A 13,148-nucleotide genomic window follows, 5' to 3' on the forward strand; every position below is an offset into this window, starting at 1 on the left:
TCATCTCCCTTATTTCTGATATGCTTGGCATTCATAAATAAGCATAGTAATTAATTTCTTATTCTATAATCCTTCCCATGTCCACACATCTTTACGACCCTTTACTCCAATATCCACCCAAACTCAAATACTTCCCCATGCATCTGAGGCCATCTCATTCCTATGATGACTGTCCCCATGCTTGCATTCATTACTACTTCCAAAATTCACCCCACTGGTTCTTCCCACTATCTCCCTGCCCAGCTTCCATTCCTATTCTCACTACTCTTCACTTTTCTTCTCGATCGCATCACTTCTGACTTCCTCTGATCCATGTTTGCATCACACCAAATCCATTTAAATGCCATCCATCTCTTTTCTTCAATTCCATTTACCCTTCGAATGCATTCCACAAATCAACGAACTGCATTCCTTTTTTCTCCTCGCGTATCTTAAGAGTTATTTTTCTTAACGCTTCCCAACTTGGTATCATCTGCAAACAAATGAAAGTTTCCCTTCAAACCAGGTGCTATATATATAATCAATATATAAATTAAATAGCACGGGCACCCCGTTTGTCACCTTCCCTTGAATCTATTACTTAGCTGGCCTCCAGTCCATCTCGCCAATTTGTTAAATCCCCATTTTCAATCATTCTAAATATCATTATCTAACTTAATGAAGTGTTATAGCTAACAACAACATTATTATGTGGCACCTGCAAGGACGCATTGTGAGTAACGTAAGCACAGCTAAAATTCTGGTCTTTGAACTTTTTTTTTGTGTAGGTTTTTCGATTTGTCAGCAGCTGCCTATTTTCAGATTCCATTCTCAAATGGTTTTTCCAGTCTTCATGCTGTTGTAAGCCTTTTTTTTTTTCCTCCATAGCACTCAGAATGATCCCTCTCCACATAGCTTTTGATATTCCTCCTTTTAAGAGGTGACCAATTCATAATTCTTGCAATTCTTCATACTCTTGACATGTCCATACCATTTCAATCATGTGCGTCCATCCTCTCTGTGACAGGCTTCAAATTTCGTCTCTATTTGAATATGTGTATTCCTCAGGTGATTCACATGAGTGGCACTCATGCTTCATCTGAAGTAATCAATCCCCATATGTGCATTCCTCGGGTGATTCACATGAGTGACACTCATGCTTCATCTGAAGTAATCAATCCCCATAAATTGTTTCCTTTGAACGTTAGTGAGGCACTCAACATTGGCCTACTGATATTATGCCACCTTTAACTCAAGATCTGTTGTGACGTCACCTCCAACTACTAGGTACTTGGTTTTTAACAGACTGACTGTCAGGCCCCAACATTTATGTGCCCAATAGTTTTCTCCTTTGATATTCCACATTTTCCTTGTCCTGTGAGAGGATCATTAGTGAAAAGATGAGACCTTTATTGAGGTCTCATCAGTGGGAGCCAGACCCAGAAGTGGTGATACTAAGGCAGAAGCAATGGAGAGGTCATATTTACTTATACGAGTTACCAAAAGGTGTACCACTTCTGGGTCTGGCTCCCACTGATGAGACCTCAATAAAGGTTGAAACCAGTCTGGGTAGTGGCCCTTCCCTTAATGCATAGCATTATACATGTCTGCAAGGAGATGTGCTTTGCATTATGGGAGATGCTGAGACAATGAGTGATGATCAACTTGTTTATAATCAGAGAGCCGGGTAAACAAAAAAAATCACTAAAGGGGAAAAGATTTTAAAAAAAAGCAGGCTAAATTTACATATAAGCTGGGAGAAAATGTTATATAGATAGACTTATGAATAGAAGAAATGAGGAGGCAGGTTTTTTAATAAATGAGATGGAAATCTTGTGGCTACTGAAAGAGATTTAGATGATGTGCAATGTTATTTTAGAGATTAGTGAAATGAACTGGAATGAATACAGTAGTGAGAGAGATAATAAAGAAATAAATCTAGCAGAGGTTGAAGCATTAAGGAAGATAAAGAATGGAAAATCCCCTGGGATAGATGGTTTGCCTGTTGAATTGATCAGAGCTTTCGGTAGTATATGGTTGAAATGGTTATGTGGCATCTTTAGACTGATCTGGAGAAAATTGATATCTGATGATTAGACCAAGGGGATTATTGTTTCCAATATATAAAGGAAGCTCAAGAAGTGAGTGTAGTAATTATAGAGGAATAACATTGTGTCACTGAAAAGATTTATGAAAGAATGGAAACAAGAATAAGAGACAAAATATAGGAAGGTCTAAGAGATCAGTTTGGTTTTAGAAAAAGGCAATCAACTGTTGATTTGATTTTTGCTGTAAGAAAAACAATGAAAAGATACTAGGAATTTGGAACAAGGCCCTGTTTATGGCATTTAATTTGAAGAAAGAAAAAAAAAGCCTTTGATTGAGTTCACTAGGAAATGTCTGGGAAAGGTCAGAAAAGACAGGAATAGAAAAAGAAGAAATAGTCATAATAAAGAATATGTATGTATGTGAAGGCTAAATTTGATAATGCAGAGTGGTTTATATTTAAAAATGGACTATGACAATGATAGATATGGTTAATGACCAGGAGAAGCAGCTGTGTTTGCAGATGATGTGGTGATTTGGGCCCATTCAGAAGCAGAAATTAGACAGATGGAATAGTATGACATAGAACTATGGATTACATATTAATAGGAAGAGTGAGAGTAGGATTTTAAATCATACAATTAATGAGGACATTTTGAAGGAGGTGGAAGATATCTGGGGGGGTGATAGTGGATAGAGACTTGAAGTTTAAGGGTCACATTGCTAGCAATAACTGGTAGTAGTAGTAAACGTATGAGTATGATCAACAGGATGAGATGGCCTGGAGTGCCCATAGATGCTGGGGAACCTAGATAATTGGTAATGGAATGGAAGAGTGAAGAGCCACAGTGCAAAGTTTTCATACATTAAATTGCAGGCCACAAAAGTTGCTATGTTTGTATCATGGATGACAGGCATTTTATATGTATATATTGATCCCATACCTGAGAGTCGAAGGATCTAAAAGCACAGTGCAACATCTGGGGTAAAAAATATAAGGGAAAAGAATTAATGACATGAACTGAGTTGGTTCTGGTATAAGTGGTATAATATAGAGAGGGTGGATGATTTGTACATGGTTAATAGTTGTTTAGAGGTCAAGTAATACCTTGAGCAAAAGCGGAATCTTAATTTTTTGGATGCCAATGAGACAATAGTTGTAATGTGCTTATGAAGAAAAATCTCATGTTGGATACAGGTAATATATTAATAAGAATGGAGAAGGACATGGTATCTTTTATGGGGATAAAAGGACAAGAGGGAGAGGAGTTCTATTGATAGCAAAGGAATTAATGTTTATTTAATATAATAATATATACAGAGAGGAAGAGTAACAGCATTGGTTTTGAAGGTATATAGTCTGAGGAGGGTAGATAAGATATTTACTGAAAATATATAGGTCTGACAATGATTTCAATTATGGAACTATGAGGCAGAAGAAGGAGACTATGTGAGAGCAAGGAAAACAAATTCTTGAGTTTCCAAGAGAGCTGTCTTAGATCATATGTAACTATGGATAAAAGCTTGGAGTTGATTGTAGCATCAAACGATGTTACTGCAAATGAAGTATCAAATCCACCTCCAATCAGTGAAAGCACTCATGGTCAGCCACATGAAAACAAGTGTATCCTTTCTTCATATATATATATTTATATGAACAAATATATATATGATATTTATATCATATACAGGGTGTTCGGGATAAATTTGACATATTTATAATTAATTATATTTTTCCGTAAGTTACATGTATTAACACACACTTCTCTTCATTTAAAAGTTTGGACCCTTCTTCATTCATATACAAGATGTCAGAAAGGATGGATAGCTGGAACCCACCTGAATCATGGAAGAGAATAACTTGTATCATGATGATTTGTGCCCGCCATGAAAATAAGGATATTACGACTGCTGCCCAATGCTCCCTGAATACAGTAAAAACAATCAGGCATGAACTAGAGACTTGCAATGGTGACTACGAGGATGTAGCAAGAAGAAAGATCCCTAGCAGACGATCTGATTGCGTTCGTACAGCAGAATTCCTCGCAAATCTGCAGGAACAGGTGTTGAAGAACCCTGGCATTGGAATTCGGGCTTTGTTCGTGGAGTTGCTAACTGTAGTCAAGCCCTGGATAACAAGGGTAGCCAATGGTAGGCCGTATGTATGGCAGCAGGATTCGTCCCCTTGCCACACCTCTGGGAAAAGTCAAAAATGGTTGTCTGAAAATTTCTACGACTTCACCAGTCCAAATGTTTGGCCTCCAAACTCCCCAGACCTTAACCCCATGGATTATTTTGTATGGGGCGCAGTTGAAAAAGACACCAATCGCACTTCCAGTAATACAAAAGCCCAGTTAATGGATAAAATTAAAACAGTTTTTGCGGCCCTTCCCAGGGAGACTGTAGCATCAGCTTGTTCGAGGTTCCGAAGCAGAATTGAAGCTGTGATCGATGCTAATGGTGGTTATTTTGAGTAAATCTTGTTGATAGTATTGTAATTAACTCTGCCTGTAATGTTTTTTTGTCAATTCATTAAATTTAATAGATACAAAGAAGATTTTCTTTTTCCTTACGAAACTGTCAAATTTATCCCGAACACCCTGTACATTTATATGAACAAATATATATATGATATTTATATCGTATACATTTATATGAACAAATATATATATGATATTTATATCATATACATACATGGAGTTACAGGATTTTTTTTAATGTTATTTTTTTTTTATGTAATTTTAGTGTTAGTACTGTGTACAGGAAGAGATTTGAGAAGGAGCTTCTTCACATTAGATTTGAATGTCTGTGCATCGTATTGCTTCAGAAACACACAAGAGGGGAGGCTGTTCGAGAGTATAGCAACACAATGTTGGGTGGAAGCTGCATTCATTTTAACAGATTTGTTAGAGAAAGGGAAAACTACTAATGCTAGTTCTGATGAATGTTCACTATGGAAATATTCATAGATGCATGCAGCAGAAATTAAATGCCTGTGTGAAAGCAGTTGGAGTGAGCTGGTAGGAGATGAGTCAATCAAGAGAAGATGGGAGGAGTGATGTTGATAGTAAAGGAATTAAAGAGGGGAGAGATAGCAGCATGATAGATGGGTGGATGATTTGTACAAAGTTAATAGTTGTTTAGAGGTCAAGTAATACCTTGAGCAAAAGAGGAATCTTAATTTTTTGGATGCCAATGAGACAATGGTTGTAATGTGCTTATGAAGAAAATCTCATTCCTAAAGATTTGAGTGTTGTCAAAGATGAGGCTGGCAGAATATGGTTTTTTTTTGTGGGAAATAAGGGAGAGCTGTGTTTTGCAGGCATTGAAATTCACAAGGTTGTCAGAGTTCCACTGAAGAATGGTTTGAAGATCAGAATTTAGTGTTGCAGAGATTGTTGCCCTGTGAGTTGTGATGGTTTGTGGTGCTAGGTTTGCCAAGTGAGAATGAGGAATGTAGTGTACTGACATTGACAAAACTGCATTGGTGTTAAACTGGAGCAGGACATTGATATATGGAAGGAAGAGGATGGGTGAAACAGCAGAACCTTGTGAAACCCCAGCATTAGTTGATTAATCAGAAGATGAGGAACCCTGTGTAATATGTATCCAGTGAGAAAGTTAGCAACCCAGTTGCAGGTCTTGGGAGAGACTAAATGATGGGAGATTACTTATTATTAAGAGAGACCTCCAGGGAGTCAGGAACTCATCAAGAGAAGCCATACTATTTGCACCAGCTGTCACACCTGTTCTTGAATTCATTGACACTACTTCCAATGGCATTCCAATCACACACCACTCAAATAAGAGAAATATCTAGCCCTTTTTGACAGCATTCATTCTCAACTTGAATGCTGGCAAAAAGTATACTGACATTGACAAAATGGTACTCACTTGTACCACCAAGGATGCCTCATTTCCTTTCCCCACCCTCCATAAAATGAAAAATTCCATCTAATGAAATTCTGTATAACCCTTTCAGAAATTTGCAAGTCTCAATCATATCACCCTTTTTCACCTGTGTTAGTGTCTACAGCCTGCAAATTCTCAATCTGTTTTCATAATCAGTATTCCACAATCTTCATATCATTTTTGACACTTTCCTTTGCAATATCTCTCCACTGTATCAGAATCACCACAGAAACCAGACCTGCATGCAATAGTCCAAATATAGTCTTATCAAAGCTTTGTAAAGAGACAAAATGACTTCCTTATATGTTAAGGTTCATTTCAACATTGCTATTATTCTCTGAGTTGTATTTACAATTTTTTCTATATGACTCTTCAACTTCCGGTCCACCTCCAATATCTCTAGCGTGATCAGTTTCTTCATAATCCCACCAATATAATGTGACATGGGATATCTAATCATGCCAAAGTGCATGATCTTACATTTATTAGCATTGAATTGACAGCCATTTTCCCATGCCCACAATTTCAGCCTATTCAAATCATTCTGCAAGTACTGCATATCAACAGCACTCCTGATTACCTTACTTATCTTTGCATAATCAAATATAGCTACATGTTGTATGTCAAACCCTTCAGGCACACAACTGTTACCTTGAATCTTGCTGATTCAACCCCCCCCCCCATATATGACTTTGATATCTATCAGTCAGCTGGCCTGTTATCTATGCTAACAGTTTATAATCCAATCCCATATTCTCCAACAGTCTTCCATACTGTATTCTTTCAAAAGTCTTAGCAAAATCCAAAGTATCATGGTGTATCCATTCCTCTTGTCTAACACAGTGTTAATGTTATTATAGAATGTGAGCAAGTTGCTAAAACATGACCTCCCTTAGTAAACCCATGCTGCTGTTTGTAAAGTATAGATTCTCTGTCAACTCATTTCTGAATGTGAGCCCTAATCAACTTTTCCAAAACCTTCACCACCACACAGATATTAATTCATTGATAGTTGGATAATATAGCCATAGCTAAAAGAGAAGTCAGAAAAAGACACAGAGAATCATGGAATAAATTTGTTTCTAATTTAGAACATGATTTATATAAAATAAGACCCAATGTATATAAGATTTTGAAACACCTAAATGCAGATACCAAAGAAAACATAAAATTAAACACTGAATTGAAATTAGAAGAATTTCTAAATTACTACACAGAACTGTGGACAGACAAATATTTTAAAAAAGACAACTGGCAAACAATTAATGAAAAGGAAATAACTGAAGAAGAATTAGAAATCAGCCTGAAAGAAACGGAAAATCACCTGGAGAAGATAAGCTAGGTTCAGAACTATATAAATACGCAGGAACAAGATTCAAAGGAAGACTTATTTTTAAATAAAATTTACTCAACTGGTATCCCCCCAATAGAATGGAAAAAAGCAATTGTGATTGCTATCTTTAAGAAAGGTAATAGAGATGACCCTAAAAACTATAGAGGTATCAGTATACTAAATTCATGTTACAAAATATACAGCAGAATCTTAAATAACAAACTAATGAAATATTCCGAAAACTTTATTCTAGAGGTACAAAATGGATTTAGAAAAGGATGATCATGTATAGACCCAGCCTTCTGCCTAAAATTAATAATAGAGAAAAGAAGAGAATATAATTTAGAAACACATATTGCATTTATTGACTTTGAAAAAGCATTTGACAAAGTTAAAAGAAACATATTATTTAACATATTAAAAGAAAGATAAATAATATCCTAAAAGCTGTCACAAGTATATATGAAAATAATCAAATACAAATAAGATTAAATCAAGAGCTATCATATACAAGAGAGATAAACCAAGGGGTCCGACAGGGATGTCCCCTCTCAGCAACTCTTTTTAATATCTACTTAAATGAAATAATAATAAAATGGAGTAAAAATTTACATCAAGGAATTAAACTTTCACCTACAGTTAACTTAAACACTCTCCTCTTTGCAGACGACCAAATAATAATTACAAATTCTGAAGATAACTTACAGAAAGCTATTTTAAATCTAAATGAGATATCCAAAGATTATGGTATGATAATATCAACGGAAAAATCAAAAACTATGGCCTTTAAAGGACAAGATCCAGCAAGAACTAAAATAGTATTAGATAACAAGATCTTAGAACAGGTGAATTCATTTAACTATCTAGGATGTATGATCACTTATGAAAATGAAAAAGATATAAACATAAAAATTGCAAAATATTTAAAAATAACAGGAGTAATTAACTCTATATTTAAACCAAACCTAGTTCAAAAACAAACCAGGCTAAAAGTATACAATACATTAGCCCTACCGGTCTTAATGTATGGAAGCGAAATCTGGACAATAAAACAAAAAGACAAACAAAGATTAACAACAGCAGAAATGAAGTTTATGAGAAAAATTGCAAAGTATACCCTATTTGATCACAAAAGAAACGAAGATATTATGAAAGAACTAAACCAAGAACCAGTAATTGAAAAAATTAAAAAATATAAACATAGATGGATGGAACACGTTCAAAGAATGAAAAACAGAAAGATTACCAAAACAAGCCTTAAAGTACAAGCCATTAGGAAAAAGAAAACCAGGACGTCCTCTTAAACGATTCAACGATGACTTCTAAGGCAGGAACAGGCCATACTAGGCCTAAATCCTTGATACGTATGATGATGATAGTTGGATAAATCAGTCTTTGTAACAACCTTGTGCAATGAGATTACCATACATTCTTTCCATTCCTGTGGAACCATCCCTGTTCTGAGAATGAAATTATACAGCCTGGTCAAAGGAATAGCCAGTTCAGCTGAACACTCTTTTAGTATTCATGCTCAAAAGGTCAGAAGTTGAAATAGGATACATGTGAAATGGATGGTTAGATTAAGCACACAATCTTGGATAGTGATGAAAATGTGGTGATATTTCCAGAGAGAGAGAGAGTGTGTGCGTGGTCAGTGTGAAAACAGTGAATGAGTTGTAGCATGATGAATATTACGTTAGATAGTGATGACCTTGGTCTTGCAAAACTTCGGCAATGTTATGACAATAATAGTTGATTCTCTATACCACATCGTATTATCATTCTGATAATAACACTGACTTAATAAAAATAAAAAACTGATTTCAAATGTAAATTCGTATGTCTTCAAGGAGTTCCAAACATTATTTACATAAGCAGTGCTGCTATGATCTCAGGCCTCATAATATTTCTGAAGAGGTTATATTGCCAGTTACTTGTGTGACAGAGCAAGATATTTCAGTTGCAGAAAAACTTTGTAATTATTTTAATTAAGTATGTATTTTGTACCACATTCAAATGCAATCAATAAAGAAAACATGGATAATAATGAAGGTTCTGAAATTTTATTGTCATTATCAGTGACAGATGAACTTTTTTCATAAAGAAGTGGAAATATAACAAAATAACATTTTATTACTCTGTAACAATACAGATGGAAAATCAATGGGTGCTGCAACACAGTCAGCTCACTACTGTATATCTTATTGACTAGCATAATCAGAAAATAATGTTTAAATCTATAGAATTAATTTGAATGTCCTAACAGTCGAACTCTAAAATTTATACATCTTAATATCAGTAACAGCTACACCTTCAAATATGGCAGTATAAGTAGTCAAACATGTAAGAAACCTTGAAAATACACCTTCCATATGATTCCACCACTTATATGAAAACAGTTTTAGGGGAATTGAGAGTTGGATGTCAACTTTTAATGGAGTATACTTTGATTTAATTTCTACACTTTTACTACCTCTACAGAATTAAAACCGTAGATAATGTTTGAAATGATCAATTAATTCAAAGAGAAATCATAAACAAAAGTCAGTCTTATCACAGGTAGATAACAAATAACATAGAAAGAATGAATGTAACTTTTATGTGCATGATGAGAATGATGGTAGGATGAGTTGAGCTTGAAAATATGTTACAAAAGTTCTGGTGTGGCTACAGCACTCAAGTACTAAACTAGCATAATTTAATGGAGAAGAGATATTTACAATAACAAACTAAATAGACATAAAATACCTGACTTAAGTTTCTTTATACAACTTATGGAAAACTGAAAAAGCAACTGACTCCTACAGTCTATCTTTAAATGAAAAATGATCAGCATAACTTTCAAAATAAGTTACAAGTATATGAACTTGGAAAGGTGAAATATGTCCTTGTATATATATGTACACACTCATGCATGGCCAAACTCAAAATCCTAGCTATTCATCATCATCAATAACCAATCCTCTAGTTCCTTTTCTATATAAATTAACAATGGAAAATATCATCTTAGTATTATAACTCTAAGCAGCTTGATTGTAGCTAGCTTCTTTTGCATATCTAAAAATAAAAGAAGTGGTAAATCTGGTGATATGTTTCACACATTAGGGTGACCAAGTGTTGCATCAAAATGGCAGCTTTAGTTCCTAGTGATATTTCTGAAGAGAGTTCACAATTCAAAAGGAAATGCAACCCTTCAACTTTAAGAGAGAATAATTCTGTATATATGTGTGAAGGCACACCAGAAAAACCACAGCGATACAAAATTCAGAGTAATTACATTGTTCAAATATTGATACCTAAGTATATAAGTAGAATATTGCTATCTTATCACTACCAACTTATACATACACACATACTTAAACATGAAGTTTCTACAAAATCAAAACTATTTCATCTTTGCAAAATAGTGACAACACATTATGCAAAACTGTACATTTTGGACCGATACACGTGTATATCAAAATACTTAAAGTTATAATTTTTTTTCTTCTTTTTTTGTGCTTGAAAGTTTGTACTATCTAAATTAACAATAACAGGATTATTATAAAGACAGAGCAATAACTGTTTTAGAGTAAAAAATGACTGCAACAAAGCAAAAAAGGCCATTGTGGTAAGAAACTCCAGGAGGGCAAGCCTCTCCCCCCCTCAATTCGCCGTATATCAAATTTCTAACTTGAGGACATTATATCTCCGTAACATCTACTATTAAAAAGTCTCTCAAAACACTATACATGATCAAATATCAGAACTTCCATTGTACATGGAAAGAATTTTTCTTAATTCTATGTGAGCAAAGAGTTCCACTTAATAAGTGTACTTATTCAGAATTACTTCACATTATAAGCAAAAGACCTTTCATTTGTAAAAAAATAAAATACAAACAAAATCAGATCACAAATATCTACATAAATCTGGTGTAATAACATATTTGTCACTTTTCTATGTTATCTGCAAAAATTAGCAGCGAAAATATTCTGAATAAAAAATAAATATGTAGTAGCTAAATCGTATATTTCTAAATTTATAAAGTATTTTCCCTTCTCTAATACATACAATTAGAATATGCAAAATAGGACAGAGATTCAAATTTTAAGTTTTGTTTTGATATAAGTACTCAATTAAATACCTAAATTACAAAAATTAAATAAATATACTAATAACATGGCAAACACATCTGGAACAATCTTAAAAAAAAACACTCGATTTCTGCTTTCTTCAGTTCCTAATCTGGTTCCAGTAAACTCTAAAAATGCACTTTCACCTGACTAGAAAATGTCAAATGGATTTTCACTTTTCAAGATATCAGTTTAAATTGTGAATTTAAACTTCTTGCTCTCAGCTGAATTACTAACAAGTTATGTCAATATATGCTATGCATTAAAAGAAAAGCAAACTTCCAACATTCTATTGCAGGGGATCATTGTTATGGCTGTCCAGCAGTTCCCTCGAGACTAGTACTGCTGGCAACACTGGATCTACTTGCAGTGTGCCTTAAACTGCCACTTGCAGAATCTAGGGGGGGGAAAGAAAATAATAGTAGATATACAATTTATTATATTAAACAAGCAAATTTGAATAATTAAATGAAATCTCTATGAATGTGATTAAGTCACATATTTTTTTATGTTATTGAATTCTATTATGTTATATTATGTAATTCTTCTTCTATTATACATTATGATTATTATTATTCTGTTATATTATCTAATTCATTTAAAAAATACTGAATCAATTGCATTTAGTGATCAGTCTTTTTTTTTTTTTTTTTTTTGACAAATTAGATAACATTATATGAAGTGCAGAATTACTTTATTTTTTTATCTAGTTATGATTATAATAGCTGGACTTTGTGTGTAACAGTGTTTGCCTCTCACAATGAGTCCTGACTCCATGTCTGGTGTTAATAATAACAACAACAGGTATTTACTTTAAAACAAAAATTTTAATTTTACGAAAAACTGAAAAGAGAAACACAAATCTATATTATTTTAATTATTATTATTATTCCTAACCTCCACAGAGTCACAAGATTCATTGTGGGAGACAACAAAGTTTATTGTACCACTTCCTTAAACTCTCACACCATTTGCACTTTTATCCGCAATGCATTCCATGTTCCCACCACTCTCTGAGCTTCTGTAGCTCAGTTGGTTTCGACAAAGCCTTTTGGTTTGAAAGACTTGAATCTAAATCCATCTATGATGCAAGGAACCTTTATCAGAGCTTTTCAATCAAAGGTGGATTAGTCAGTCTCATTATGGAAGGTTTACTCCCAGAAACTCAGGTTTTTCATCCCTCAAAACAAGTAAACCAACCCCATAAACACATCTGTGGACAGAATACTCTAAACAAGGAAAGCAATGGGAAACCACCGTGTTCTATAATATTCCTAATAATGCATCATTGCTATCCCCTACCCCAACCATTGGATTGAGGATACGCACACCACTCTCTATGCAAAAAATTTATTTCTTGCCCTCTTACTTACTTTCTTTTGCAGCTTCTAGGGATTTATTATTATTACATGATATATTGGACTCCAGAGAGTCCAAGGACTCATCGAGGGAGGGCACCTACTCTACAGCTCTCCGTCTCCATCGCTCAATCCACCAGCTACAGCGAATCGCAACTACACCAATGCCATCTACCGTCAACCACCACCACTATTATTTTCACGGACAATCACAAACACCCATGACCATGGCGGGATTCGAACCTGAAGCCATTTGGCTGGAGAGCGGATATGCTAACCACTCGGCCAACCAGGCTGGGATGGTCTCGTGTTTTGTTCCTGCCCCCTTGTTCTACCATGTGAAAAATCTCCATAGCATCGATCTGGTAATAACCTTTCAACAGCTCATATGTTACAATCATAATC

General features: G+C 34.5%; 1 protein-coding gene across 2 annotated transcripts in view; it reads right to left on the reverse strand.

Moving 5' to 3' along the window:
• Positions 1-9,311: 9,311 nt before the first annotated feature.
• The window catches only part of LOC150093190 (guanine nucleotide exchange factor DBS-like), a 450,940-nt gene continuing 447,103 nt past the window's right edge, over positions 9,312-13,148 (reverse strand). For both annotated transcript variants that reach the window (XM_090413275.1, XM_090413276.1), the window contains one exon: positions 9,312-11,782. In XM_090413275.1, the coding sequence (XP_090269401.1) occupies positions 11,694-11,782 (89 nt within the window). In that variant the 3' untranslated portion in view covers positions 9,312-11,693. The remainder of the gene's footprint in view (positions 11,783-13,148) is intronic.

This window comes from Typopeltis vanoorti, chromosome 24, assembly GCF_054136105.1.
Source record: "Typopeltis vanoorti isolate ZY-2024b chromosome 24, IOZ_Tvanoo_1.0, whole genome shotgun sequence".
In the NCBI taxonomy this organism is placed as follows: Eukaryota; Metazoa; Arthropoda; class Arachnida; order Uropygi; family Thelyphonidae; genus Typopeltis; species Typopeltis vanoorti.